Below are 15522 nucleotides of genomic sequence, written 5' to 3' on the forward strand. Positions count from 1 at the left end.
CTCGTCATATTTGTAACACAAAATACCGGTTGTTTTCATCGTCAAAAGACTCCTGTCCGCAGTAGTTCTCTGCTTAGTATGCCCTACCGGTGGGTCCGGTTTGCTATCGGACGTCACGCTTGGTGGGAGGTCTCGATTTGCAGGTTTTCACCGCATTCTGCACCCCCCCCCCCCCACTTGTGTGGTATCAGGGGTCGCTTCGGCATCAGAGGCTACAACTCAGGACATCGCCTGACTGGTGGAGGCCTCCCGCTCCTCCATCGTATTTTCCTCCTCCCTTACTGCTTTGATCAGTTCAACAAACGAGGGAGGGGGATACGGCTTTGAGTCATTCGATAGCTTAACGCAATCACGTTGCGTGACAGCGCGCCGCTGACAACCTGCTCCATCCTTATTATCTCAGTCAGTTGAATGGCCTCTTTACAGCACAAGCAATGCAGTTGTCTCTCTACCCTGAAAAGGTAGGCAAAGAGTTTCTCCCCTTTCTCCTCGAATGTGAGCTTGAACCTCATCATAAGCTCCGCTGGGCTGTCCGTCGTGCCAAAAACGTTTTCTAACGCTTGCACGTAGTCTATGAACGGGACCAACAGGTTTTCTGCCCTTAAAGACCTCACCACCTCAGCAGCATGACATTTTAAACTCTCTCCCAGTCTCTGTTTTTCCCATATTATCTGAGCACTGTCACTCACCCAGTAACTGAGGCGTCAATTCCACCCAAGTCTCATATTCTTCTTCCCCATGGGGGGGGGGGGGAGGGGTGAGCTGGACTCCAGAGAACCCTCTCAGCCTACTATAACTTTGGCTCTCCACATATACTCTTTAGCATTTACCAACCAATGATGTAATTGCCTAAACCAGCTCAGAATTTAGATCAGCCTCTGAAGGACCCATTAGATCTTTCACATCAGACAGCTCCTTTCCCTCATTTTGCAGAAATGAGAACAACTTGTCTTTAAAAATTTCAGCCTCAGCTACGTTCTCCTTTCTCTAAAAATATGGACTGCCCATGGCCCCACCTTTCCCGGATCACCTAACGTATTGAACAGTGCAAGTTCAGTTACAATGCTGCTAGTCTGGACTAACACGACGTACTTACCAGCCAATTCATCAAAACACTGTTCAACCAGTTCAGTTTCCCCCAATACTTTTACAGAACCCGGCACTCTGAGTAGCAGTTTGTTGGGGCTTCAAATATCCACCCTGCTCAGAACACAAACATTATTTGTAGATAACTTCTTAGAATCACACTCAACACTGGTTATAACACTGGTTTAAACACACAAACCTACAATTCACCTACCAACACAACTGATCAACAGATGACACAATAGCCACAGCTCTACACACTGTCTTTACACATCTGGAGAAGAACGATGCTTATGTAAGAGTGCTGTTCCTGGACTACAGTTCATCATTCAAAACCATAATTCCCTCCAGACTTGACAGGAAACTCAGAGACTTCACCCTGCTTTGTGTAGCTGGACCCTGGACTTCCTGTCAGGTCGTCAGTAGGTGGTAAGAGTGGGCTCCCTCACCTCTGCCCCTCTGACTCTCAACACAGGAGCCCCTCAGGTTTGTGTACTAAGTCCCCTCCTTTACTTTCTGTATAACCATATCTGTGTCGCCACCCACAGCTCTAATCTGCTAATTAAATTTGCTGATGACACTACATTGATTGGCCTAATCTCAAATAATAATGAAGGAGACTACAACAGAGAAGAATTCATCACCCTGACATTGTGGTATCAAGAAAACAACCTCTCCCTCAATGTTGCAAAAACGAAGGTGCTGGTTGTGGATTACAGGAAGAATGGAGACAGAGTAACCCTTACTGACATTAATGGATCTTGGGCTGAGAGGGTGAACAGCTTTAAGTTCCTTGACATAAACATCACGACCTCACTTGGTCTATACATACCGGCTGTGTGGTGAAAAAGGCACAACAGTGCCTCTTTCCCCTCAGATGTTTGAAAAAGTTTGTTAAGGGCCCTCAAATCTGAAGAACCTTTTAGAAGGGTATGATTAAGAGCATCCTGACTGGCTGCGTCACTGCCTGGTATTGTAATTGTACTTCCCCTCAATCGCAGGACTCTGCAGAGAGTGGTGCGGACAGCCCAGCGCATCTGAAGACATGAACCTCCCAGTATTCAGGATATTTACAAGGACAGGAGTGTAAAAAGGGCCCGAAGTTTCATTGGGGACCCGAGTCACCCCAACCACAAACTGTTGCAGCTGCTACCATCCGGGAAAAGTTACTACAGCATAAAAACCAGAACCAACAGGCTCTGGGACAGTTTCTTCACCCAGGCTATGAAACTGATTAATTCATGCTGACTCAGCTGTATTTCTATGTTATATTGATGGTCCTGTTGTACATACTACTTACTACAAATTACTATGAATTGCACGTTTCATATTTAGTCGGAGACATAATGTAAAGATTTTTACTTATGTATGTGAAGGATGTTAAGAAATAAAGTCAATTCAATTGAAACATGCGAACTGCTTAATCAATCCTTAAACAGCATTCACACAGCAACCCACATGCATCTAGGGTCAGTATGATTTGGGGTTCAACTGATCAAGAATGTTGTGAATTCTGATTAAAGGAACCTTGAAATGAACGAATTCTGTGTAAATACAGCCCAAACACATTTATCTGTTGCCAAGAAATAACAGATCATATACCACATAAAATAGTAAAGAAGGAGTATTTACCAATTTCAGCTTAATCAAACAGCTACTCAGATAAAGAAAAGAGCCCATTACAGCTAAACAAGTCCAACATAACTTAAAAGTTGGAACTAATTTTGGAGTAGTCGGGGATGTACCTCTTTACTCACAGCACTGAATTCTCATTGGCAACCACAGGTAGAACTTCCCTTCCTGGAGTCCTCTGCCTCACTAAGAACTCTTTGCATTTGGGTCTTGTCTTTGGATGGGATCCGCCAGGCAACTTCCCCAGTGCTCTTCTCTCCACACCTTCTGCCAAAAGATCCCGAACTGGACTATTGTCCTTTAGAAAATTCTTCCACCCCAGCTCTCTAGAACTTTCTCTCACATCCTGAATTCCTGCTGGCTGAAACAACATTCCTAAGTTTGACAACATAGTTCTTTATCTTTAGCTGAAGTCAAAATACTCTTTCCAACAGTACACATTGCTTTTACAGAAAATTGCTAAAATAAAACACCTCACAGCATAGCAGTAAAAATCTTAACATGTTTTATATTATTGTCTAGTCTGCCCTCATATATCATCTTTCCCCTTCTTATAGTTTCTTAAGTTGCCTTTGTTGGATTTTAAAAACTTCCCAATCATCCAACTTCCCACTCACTTTTGCTATCTTATATGCCCTTTCCTCAGCTCTCATGCAGTCCTTAACTTCCTTTGTCAGACATGGTTGCCTACCCCTTTACATTAAGCACCCAAATAAGATCTGAGTTATTACACAACACTCAATCTAAGATAGCTTTTCCCCCAAGTAGGCACAAGCACAAGCTGTTCTAAAAAGCTATCTCATAGGCACTCAACAAATTCCCTCTCTTGCAATTCGACACCACCCTGATTTTCCCAATCCCCTTGCACATTGAAGTCTCCCATTACAATTGTGTCATTACCCTTATTATATGCCTTTTCCAACTCCCTTTGCAATCTCAACCCCACATCTTGTCTACTATTTGGAGGCCTATATATAATCCCCAAAATGATTTTTTTACCCTTGCAGTTACTCCATTTTGCAGCATATGGAGCAGGTCGCATTTCTAGCGGTTCTTTTTCTTTTAATATAGTTTATATCCCACTAACAGATCCCTTTTAGTTTTGGTGTCTTACTACTTCTACTGAAGGAATTATTATTTCTACTGAAGGATTCACGACTTAATTACAATGGCCGAAAAAAGTTGTTCTGGTATTAAATTGAGAAGCTGCAAGACTTTCGCTGAAATAGAACAAACGGAAAAAACCAAGAAAACGGAGGAATCTGTTACACTAGCAGGAATATTTTCTTCAATACAAGACATGAAGTCGGAATTCGCATCGCTTAATATTAAAATTGATAAGCTGATCAGTTCAAACGGGAAGCTCGAAAAAGCTATTTCTACAATTCAACACTCACTGAAAAACTTGGATTCTTAACTTCAAACACTTCAGCAGACTACAACCCGAATCGAGAGAGAGCATGATTTATTCAAGCAAACTATTAAAGATCAAGGAATGAAGATATCTTTGATAGAAAAGAAAATCAATGAAATTACCTCGGAACTATCTAAAACGAAGAAAAGGATGGTTGATTTAGACAGTAGAGAGTGTCGGAGAAATCTGCGTATTCTGGGACTGCCTGAAAATACTGAAGCTGGCGATCTGTTAAAATTCTTTTCAGACGTGCTGTACTCACTTTTCAACGAGACCCTCGAAACTAGCCCCTTAATCCACTGAGCTCACAGAATTCCACTCTCTCGGCGTTCTGCCGAATTACGTTCTCGAGCAGTTGTACTTTCTTTGCATTATTATACGACTAAAGAAGTTATCCTTCGAGAAGCCAAAAGGAAGCGGAAATTACTCTTTAATTCAACACAGATTCGTATAGTTGAAGTTTATCCTCCCGAAATCTTTGCCGAAAGAAAGAAATACCGAGAAGTTATGAGTGAAAAATATAAATTAGATTTAAATCCCTCCCTTCGCTTTCCAGCAAAGCTGATAATTTTTCCGGAAAAATCTCAACCATTGAGAAACTACTCTTCTCAGGACGGATGGGAGTATATTAAAAACCTTAAAGTTAAGCCTACTGAATAAAATATTAAAGTTACACTGATTATTCAATAGGCAATTTTGAAGTATCTGCTGTATGAGTTATTTATGGAGCTTTTGAGTTAAGTACATGCTATACCTTTTCATTCTCTGGTATGGAACGTGGTCGATTTATTTTTTTTTACCTTGTTAATAATTAGTACATATATAACTGTTTTGTAGGGAAACTTAATAGTATTGTGCTTTAGTGGTCCGTGTAGGACCTGTTGTGTATTAATCTTTTTATTTCTTTTATTTGTTCCAATACTTATAGTTTTAGGTCTGTTGTATACATATACTCCTTTACTTTTCTTTTTCGAGAGAAACAATATTGTTTGTAACATTATTTGCTCGGATTTATTCCTTCTTTTGAATATGTGTTTAACCTACTTTAGCTGATTCTAAGATGGCCGTTGTTGATTATGTTTTTATTAATGTTAGACACAACATTATAGTAGTTGAATTCTGTTTGTGCTTTTTATTATGGCTATTTTCCGTGGGATTCTTGCGTTTTTTATACATGGAGCGCCAAGATGGAGAACAGGGTCAAAGGTTATTAGTTAGCAGGAGAAATTCATCAAAAGAACTGCCCAATCAAGAAAAGAACCTACTCTAATAGACCTCTCCCCTCTCCCGCCACCCAACAGATAGAAACGAAGGAACTGATAGGCTGGTCCCATGCTTCGTAAATGCTTCACTACTTCTGGTTGTACCTGCGCCTTTTGGTTTAATCTGTACTTGCGTAACATTTATTTTATATAATATTTAACTCAATTTTAAACATGGATGTTAATAAAATTAATATAATATCATAATTGGAACGGTGTCAATCATCCCATTAAGCGTAAAAAGATTTTTAAGAAATTAAAAACACTTAATGCCGATATTATTTTTGCAAGAAAATCATATACGAAAACAGGATGAGGATAGATTTTTTGGCTTTTGGAAAGGACCTCTTTTTCACTCGCTATCGGTTAGTAAAACAAGTGGCGTTTCTATATTTCTCAGTCCCAAAATCCTTTTTGTACACCTTAATACTACTACTGATTTGATTGGAAGATATTTAATTGTTACTGGTTTATTATGTGAGCAAAAGGTAGCTCTGGTGTGTGTATACGCACCTAATGTAGATAATTCTGATTTTTTAAAGAAACTTTTTCTTTAAATTGAAATTTGAGAATTGAGCTGAGAATTTGCGGCATTTTCTGTTTTTATTTCTGTACAGATTGTTGTTGGTTTAGTTAAATGAAGGATGAATTCTGTCCTGTAATTAGCTGGTCATGGATACAAAACTCTCCACATGTTGGTTAACCTTAACGTCTCCTCGCTATATAGACATCCTCTCAATGTCTGCTCTATCTACTTTTCAATATTTAGTAGGTTTCAATGAAATCCCACCCCAATGCCCCCCACCGCTATTCTTCTAAACTCTGGTGAGTGCAGGTCCTGATCCATCAAGCACTCCTCATATGTTAACCCTTTCATTCCTAGTTTCATTTTCATGAATCTCCTCCGGATCCTCTGCAATGCCAGCACATTCTCTCTTAGATAAGTGGCTCAAGATGCTGACAATGCTCCAGATGCAGTCTGCCCAAAGCTTTATGTGGCCTCAGCATTTCATCCTTGCTTTTATAGTTGTCAGTTTCTCGTCATCTTTTACCCATCAAAAATAGTTTTTGAATTAATTCAAGGATGTCTCCTTCAGAGACTGAGGCAACATTTAATTGTCCTTCTCAAATTAACCCTTGAGAAGGTGCTTTCTTGAACTGCTGCATTCCCCAGGTGTGTCTACAATACATCCACAGTGCTGTTAGGGAGAGATTTCCATGGTTTTAACATTGAACGTAGAACAGTAGAGCACAGTACAGTCCCTTCAGCCCATGATGTTGTATTGACCTTTTAGTCTATGATCAATCTAACCCTTCTCTCACACAGTTCCCTCTATTTTTCTTTCATCCATGTGTCTATCTAAGAATCTCTTAAATCTCCCCTATCTATCTACCACTACCACCAGCTCTGGGTGCACTCCCACCACTTTCTATGTAAAAAAAATCTAACTCTTATATTCCCCCTAAATTCTTTCCCAATCAAATTAAATATCCTCTTGTATTAGCCATTTTCATCCAGGAATAAAGGTACTGGCTGTCCACTCGATCTATGCCTCATCATCTAATCAATCTCTGTCAAGTCACCTCTCATCCCCCTTCACTCCAAAGAGAAAGACCTAGCTCACTGAACCCTTGTCCGTAAGGCACGATCACCCAGGAATAAAGCATTTTGACTGATAATACATTTTGTTAAAAGGAACAATAGTGCAGACTATTATCTAAATGGGGAGACGGTTCAAACATCAGAGATGCAGAGGGACTTAGGAGTCCTCATGCAAGACTCCCAGAAAGTTAATTTACAGGTTGAGTCTGTGGTTAAAGAAGGCAAATGCAATGTCGGCATTTATTTCAAGGGGAATAGAATATAAAAGCAAGGAGATTATACTGAGGCTTTATAAGACACTAAACAGGCTGCACGGAGTATTGTCAACAGTTTTGGGCCCCATATTTCAGAAAGGATGCGTCATCATTGGAGAGAGTCCAAAGGAAGTTCACAAGGATGATTCTGGGAATGAAGGGGTTAACAAATGAGGAGCGTTTGACAGCTTTGAGGCTGAACTCACTGGAATTTAGAAGAATGCAGGGGTATCTCATTGAAACTTACCAAATGTTGAAAGGACCAGATAGGATGGATGTGGAGAAGATGTTTCCTATGGTGGGGGTATCCAGAACTAGAGGGCACAGCCTCAAAATTAAGGTGTGACTTTTTAGAACAGGGATAAGGAGGAATTTTGTTTTAGCCAAAGAGTAGTGAATCTACGGATTGCTCTGCCACAGACTGCAGTGAAGACCAAGTCCATCCATATATTTAAGCTGGAAGTTGATCGTTTCCTGATCGGATATGGTGAGAAGGCAGGTACATGGGGTTGAGTGGGATCCGGGATCAGCCATGATGGAATTGCAGAACTGATTTGATGGGCTGAATGGCCTAAATGCTCCAATGTCTTATGGTCTCATCTTTAATCCAGGTTGCATCCTGGTAAATCTCCCCTGTACCCTCTCCATAGCTTCCACATCCTTCCTATAATGAAGTGAACAGAACTGAACACCACACTCGAAATGTGTAGCAAAATTAGCTTGTAGCTCTCGAACCCAGTCCCCTGACTAATGAAGACCAATACAGCACGTGCCTTCTTAACAACCTTATTAACATGTGGTGATTTTGAGAGGTCTATGGATGTGGACCCAAAGATTCTTCTATTTTTCCACACTGCTAAGAATCTTGCTATTAACTCTGCATTCTGCCTTCAAGTTCAACTTTTCAAAGTGATTCTCTTCCCACTTTTCTGCAATGAAGTCTTGATAGTGTGAGTAAATAGCAGCACTCCCAGATTCTGACTTATCCATCACAGAAAGTTGGCTCAGATTCACACCTGAAGATGACATCGAGTTGAATTAATCTAAAATGAAAGAAGCTGTTCAGGAAAATATCCCCCTCCATGAAAATGCTGGAAAGGTCAAACTTCCCTCAGCCCCTGCACATCTTTTTGTCTGTTCCAGCAGGGCGGTACATTGAAAGAAATAAACTCAAATATGAAAGGAAGTGCTTTGTCATCCCTGGGTAGCAGTTATGAGTTGCTGCAGTGGGTCCTGAAGGTGGTACAAATGACTGCAACCATGTGTCCATGGAGGAGTAAGTGAATGGTTGTTGGCTGTTTTGAAATCTGTTTTGAAACATATAATTATTCCAGACCCAACAATCTTCTTGTGGGGTGGGGTAAGATTCCAGCACATATTCCCCGATGCATGACGATACTTCCTGAGCTCCATCCAAAATACTGTAATTTTGAATTATTACCCTTGATTCTGCCTTCCCAAGAGGAGCTAGCAACTGATCTGGTCAACACACACAAGATGCTGGTGGAACTCAGCAGGACAGGAAGCATCTATGGAAATCAATAAACCATCGACGTTTCGCGCTGAGACCCTTTATCAGGATGGAAAAGTCCACTGCTTATTCCTGTCCATAGACGTTGTCTGACCTGCTGAGTTCCTCTAGCATTTTGCGTGTCTTGGTTTTGATTTCCAGCATTTGCAAAATCTCGTGTTTAAGATCTAGGTAGCCATGGTGGAGTATTACCTGTATTTGCAAAAGCTGTTACTAAACTGTAATGGACTGATTGTGAAAATGTCACTGGTGCAGTTAATTGATTTGGGCCTCCTAAGTGTGGAGGGTTCTTTTTCGTGTGGGCTTTTGAGTGCGCATGAGGTTGATTGATTGTACATTGCATCAATTGGACTTTCCTTACGTGAAGTGCTCTCTTTAGATGCCGCGGGTTTTGGAGTTGTCATGTGTTTCGACGCAGTGGACCTGGTGCATCGATTTGGCACCAAAAGTTGCCCAGAGTGTACCTTCACAAACACAGTAAAAACCTTTAATCATACTACTCTGCTGTCATTCTTGCTCTGCGCATATGTAATAGTGCCTTTCTCTCTAAATATTCCACCATTTCTTTGTCATCTTAGACACTTCAGTTGGCCATTACTTTATTGTTTACATTTAAGCAGATTCAAGCCTTCTCTGGTACCACTACACAACTTTTCTCCATTAAAATGATGTCTTCATTGGTGCTGCTTCCTGTACCCGTGAAGAACTCATCAATTTTATCATTTTTGCCATTCCAACCAGATTCAAGCCTTTCATCCTACAATCATCTTGGGTTAGAAAACTCATTTGGATGCAAATGAAATCTGGCCTCTCTTGACTTTGTTCCATTGACTAAACCATCTGATTTCTCTGGGTGATCAACATTGTTGGTGTTACTGTGGAAGGACTGGGAAGTGACTGAAGGTGGACAAGACTCTTGGAGCAGATGGACTACACCCCAGTGTTCTGAAAAAAGTAGTTGAAAAGATTGTGGAGACATTAGTAATGATCTTACAATAATTATTAGAGTCAGGAATGGCTCCAGAGGACTGGGAAATCATAAATGTCACTCCAATATTTATGAAGGAAAGGAAGCAGAAGAAAGGAAACTATGGGCCAGTTAGCCTGACTTCAGTGGTTGGGAAGATGTTAGAGTCCATTATTAAGGTGAGATTTCGGGGTACTTGGAGGCCCATGATAAAATAGGTTAAAGATTTCCTTAAGGAAATCTTGCCTGACAAACCTATTGGAATTCTTTGAGGAAATAGCAGGCAGGATAAACAATGGAGAGTCAGTGGGTGGTGTTCACTTGGGTATTCAGAAGGCCTTTGACAAGATGTTGCACATGAGGCTGTTTAACAAGATAAAAGCCCATAGTATTACAGGCATAATACCAGCATGGATTGAAGATTGGCTGATTTGCTGGAGGCAAAGAGTGTGAAAAAAGAGGGACTTTTCTGGTTTGCTGCCAGTGACTAGTGGTGTTCCATAGGGTCTGTTTTGGGACTTCTTCTTTCCATATTATACATGTAATGCCCTGGGTAAGATTTCCACTGCAGTTTTCTGTAAAAGAACTGTGTACTGCTAGTAAGAGGATTTTGGCTTCAGCTAATGATAAGCAACCATGTTGTCCAACTTAGGAATGTTGTGTCAGCCATACAGGACTGTGTATGTGTTGTAACTTTCTGCTTAGTGGAATGTCAGCGAAGATTCTAGAGAGCTGGGTGGGATGAGATTTCTGAAGGACAGTAGTCTAGTTTGGGGTCTATTGGCAGAGGGTGTGGAGAGAAGAGCACAGGGAAGATCCCATCTGAAGGGGAGACTCTAATACGAGGAGTGCTTTGCGAGGTGAAGGATTCCAAGAAGGGAAGTTCTACCTGTAGTTGGTGATGGGAATTCAGTGCTGTGAGTAAAGTGATACACTCAGCTACTACAGAAACAAGCTCCAAAGTTTATGTGCACATTCACACTGGCTGACTGTAATGGGCCCTATTATTTATTTTCTTTCTTTTCCTATTAATTGTTTGATAAAGTTGAAAATTGGTAAATATATTTTCTTTGTGATTTTATACTGGTGTACGATCTGTCATTTCTTAGTGACCAATAATTGTGTACGGGCAGTATTTACACAGCATTCATACAATCAACATTCCTTAATAGGAACATCCCAAACTTTTGGTTTGCTTGAACCCCAAATCATACCAACCACAGACATATTTTGCTTTTGTAAAGTGGCCTTCTCACCGCTGAGTCAATTAGGTATTAGTAGAGTTAACTACAAAGCCAAGCAGGTATATGAGTCTGGTGAGAGGGTTGCGTATGTACGTGATATGGATGATGCAATTGAATGTGTTGCGGCCAAGTTTGCAGATGATACAAATAGAGGTGGAGGGGAAAACAGTGCTGAGAAAATAGGGAGTCTTCAGAATGGCTTGGCCAGATTAGGAGAATAGGCAAAAGAGTGGCGGAGGGAATACAGTGTAGGAAGTACGTACAGGTATATGGGCATGAACTTTGGTAGAAGTAATAAAGATGTAGAATATTTTCTAAATGAGGAGAGAATTTTGAAATCAGAGGTGCAAAAAGAATTTGGGAGTCCTTGTGCATGATTCCCTAAAGGTTAACTTGCAAGTTGAGTTGTTGGTAAGGAAGGCAAATGCAATGATTGCATTCAAGAGGACTAGAATATAAAATCAAGCATATAATGCTGAGACTTGATAAGGCTTTGATCAGAGCACATTTGGAGTACTGTGAGCAATTTTGTACCCCATAACTAAGGAAGGATATGCTGGCATTGGAGAAGGCCCAGAGAAGGTTCATGAGAATGACATTTGTGACGAAAGGGCTAACACATGAGGAGCAATTGATGGCTGTGGACCTATACTTTCCAGAGTTTCGAAGGATGAGGAGGGTTCTCATTGAAATCTACTGAATATTGAAAGGCTTGGTTAGAGTGGACATGGAGAGGTAGTTTCCATTTGTAGGAGAATCTAGGACCAGAGGGCACAGACGCAGAATATAAGCACGTCCCTTTAGAATTGAGAGTAAATGAAATTTCTCTCGCCAGAGGGTGGAAAATCTGTGGAATTTATTGCCATAGATGGCTGTGGAGGCCAAGTCATTGGGTATATTTAAAGCAAAGTCTGATACTTCTTGATTAGTAAGGACATCAAATGTTATGGGGGGATGGCAGGAGAATGTGGCTGAGAGGGAACAATAAAACAGCTATGATCAAAAGGTGGAGCAGATTCAATGGCCAAGTGGCCTGATTAAACTCTTGCGTCTTATGGAGTCAATGCTTGTGACTTGTGGGGAAGGTGAGAAGGTGTTCTTGTGGTGTTGTCTTAAATTTTATTTAATAAGACTCAAAAACCTAGTGTTAATGCATGCTCCCAAATGTCTTTAACCATTGAGACATAAATGATATTGATGTACATTCTCCAATTATTATCTATTCTCATGTGCAATGGAGGCTTCTGTGATTAAATACGCACTGAGCTATTCAGATCCCATTTACTTGTAATGACTAATCATCCATCTTTTCACTTGACATGATCTAATCTGCCAAGGGGCTATAAAAGGGGAAGGAATTGGACAGAATCATAACTGTTACATGGGGACGACAATGTATTTTCTTCTGTCTTTGAGTTTCTTTCTTTCATTGTGCCACACTGCTGGATCAGATGAACGAATGTGCAGGCGCCGAGGGAAGTTTGATCTTTCCCGCATTTCCATGGAGGGAGATGTTGTCCTGAATGGCTTATTTCCAATTCATTTTAGATTAATTCAACCCAGCATCTCCTTCAGGTCTGAACCAGAGCCACCTTTCTGTGATGGGTAAGTCAGGAGCTGTGACCACTGTTGTTTGCTCCCTCAGTCCAGGAAAGTGTGAAGTGCTTCACTTTTGGAAGTGTGAACTTGAAGGCGGGGTACATGGTTATGGACAGGATTCTTAGCAGAGTGGAGGAACAGGGATATTATGAGGTCCACGTCTATAAATCCTTCAAATTTGCTGCGCAAGTTGGTTGAGTGAAAAGAAGGTGTTTGGTCTGCTGGCATTTGTTAGCTGGGGGATTGAGTTCAAAAGCCATGAGAAATTCTTAGAGGAGCATAGACAAAGGAGAGCCAGTGGGTGTGGTTTACTTGGATTTACAGAAGGCTTTTGAAAAGGTGGCGCACAAAGCTGCTTACAGCTATAAAATCATATTAGATCTCACTTGTAATATTCTTTTCAGTTTTGTCCATCTCATTATAGGAAGGATGTGGAAGATTTAGCGAGAGAGCAAAGGAGATTTACTATGATGTTGCCTGGATTAGAGGCAGGTCTTATCGAAAAAGGTTGAATGAGTTTGGTCTCTTTGGAGTGAAGGAGGAGGAGAGGTGATTTGATAGAGAGGTATAAGATGATAGATATTAATCTCTTATCCTTTAACCAGCACCCTTTTCCCAGCATGGAAATTGCTCATATGAGGGGGTATAATTCTAAGTTGATTGGAGGAAAATATAGAGGTGACCTTACAGGTAGTTTTGTTCACACGGTGAGTGTTGGGTGTGCTGAATTTGCTGTCAGGAGTGGTTTAAAGGCAGAGTAGAGACATAGGAGACATTTAAGCGACTCCTAGATAGGCATGCAGATGAAAAAAAATGGGCTATGAGGGAGGGAAGCGTTAGACTGATATTGGAGCAGGTCAGAAGATTGGCACAATATTGTACAGTATAGTGCTGTATTGTTCTAAATTCTATATACTATTTGATCAAATAATGTGAGTAAATATTTCTAGGTGGCATTAAAACCATTCACATATTAAGTTAATAGGAAGTACTACAGAATTCTCTGTGTATGCTAAAAGTAACCACTTAATAACAATGGTAAATTGATAAATTAAACTGATAAATTGGTTTATTATTGCCACATGTACCAAGGTACAGTGAACAACTTGGTTTTGCATACTGCCTACACGGTGCGTTGAGGTAGTAGAAGGGAAGTCAACAACCAATGTAAAATAAAGTGTTACAGTTGCGGAGGAAGTGCAGTGCAGGCATGCATGAAGGTGTAAAGTTACGATGAGGTAGATTGTCAGATTAAGAGTCCACCTGATGAAGAGGCTAGAGCAAGAGTTTTTGCATATAAGTGAAATTTGGGAAATTAACTTCTCTGAAGTAAGTGAGTAGAAAAAACTTGACCAATGCTGATCATGTCAGAGATCAGTGACAGGGAAGAGCTGGGAGCCTGGAATATGCTGTAAATATTCAGCACGTCAGATAACATCCATGGAGAGGGTAAACAATGGCTTCAGTGTGATATCCTTTCCTTAGAAATGGAAATAGCCAGTGATAAAGAAGTTTAAGGATGTAAAGGAGTGGGAGGAAAGAGCAAAGGAAGAGCTCTATGAGAAGACTATCTGGGGACAAGTGATGGCAGTACAAGGCAAAAGTAGGCAATAGGTCTACATAAAGTAACTATGGATGAAACTGAAAGCTGATAAAAAGATCACAATTTGAAGTGAACTCAATGCTCATTTGGACATTTAACTTTGGGAGAAAGATGTATTATTACCTGAGATATCTGAGCACCATTGCATACATCTACAAAGAGCACTGCCATAACAAAAGGATCACCAAGGATCTCCACCATCCAAAGCCATGATCTTTTGTTGCTGTTGCCATTGGGAAGGAGGTACAGCAACCTTTGGTCCCACAACACCAGGTTCAGGAACAGTTATTACCCTTCAACCATCAGGCTCCTGAACCAGTGTGGATAACTTCAATCACCACAACATTGAATTGACTCCACAACTAATTGAATTGAATTGACATTATTACTTACATCCTTCATGTACATGAGGAGTAAAGATCTTTACATCTCCATCTAAATGTGCAATGTGCAATTTATAGTAATTTATAATAAATAATATGTACAACAGGACAGTCAGTAAAACATTGAAATGCAATTGTGTCAGCATGAATTAATCAGTCTGATGGCTTGGTGGCAGAAACTATCCCGGGGCCTGTTGGTCCTGGATTTTATGCTGTGGTACCGTTTCCTGGATGGCAGCAGTTGGAACAGTTTGTGGTTGGGATGACTCGAGTCCCCAATGATCCTTCAGGCCCTTTTTACACAGCTGTCTGTAAATGTCATGAATCATGGGAAGGTCACATCTATAGACGCGCTGGGCTATCCACACCAGTCTCTGCAGGATCCTGCAATTAAGGGAGGTACAGTTCCCATACCAGGCAGTGATACAGACAGTCAGTTGCTCTCAATTGTGCCCCCTGTAGAAATTTATTAGGATTTGGGGCCCATACCAAACTTCTTCAAATGTCTGAGCTGAAAGAAGCACTGTTGTGCCTTTTTCACCACACAGCCGGTATGTACAGGCCAAGTGAGATCCTCAGTGATGTTTATGTCGAGGAACTTAAGGCTGTTCACCCTCTCAACCCCAGACCCCATTGATGTCAATGGGGGTGAGCCTGTCTCCATTCCTCCTGTAGTCCAAAACCAACTCCTTAGATATTGCAACATTGAGGGAGAGGTTGTTTTCTTAACACCACTGTGTCAGGGTGATGACCTTCTCTGTAGACTCGCTCATTATTATTTGAGATTAGGCCAATTAATGAAGTGTCATCAGCAAATTTAATTAGCAGATTAGAGCTGTGGGTGGTGACACAGTTATGGTATACAGAGAGTAAAGGAAGGGTCTTAGGACACAGCCCAGAAGGGCTCCTGTATTGAGGGTGAGAGGGACAGAGGCGAGGGAGCC

The 15522-nt window shown here is 40.9% G+C and overlaps 1 protein-coding gene across 1 annotated transcript in view; it reads left to right on the forward strand.

The window, feature by feature from the left end:
* Nucleotides 1–12452: 12452 nt before the first annotated feature.
* Nucleotides 12453–15522, forward strand: part of LOC132403213 (extracellular calcium-sensing receptor-like) — a 38075-nt gene continuing 35005 nt past the window's right edge. Inside the window, exon 1 of the mRNA XM_059986602.1 lies at nt 12453–12598. Coding sequence (XP_059842585.1) covers nt 12453–12598 — 146 coding nt within the window. The remainder of the gene's footprint in view (nt 12599–15522) is intronic.

Source organism: Hypanus sabinus, chromosome 2 (assembly GCF_030144855.1).
Source record: "Hypanus sabinus isolate sHypSab1 chromosome 2, sHypSab1.hap1, whole genome shotgun sequence".
NCBI classification, from domain to species: domain Eukaryota; kingdom Metazoa; phylum Chordata; class Chondrichthyes; order Myliobatiformes; family Dasyatidae; genus Hypanus; species Hypanus sabinus.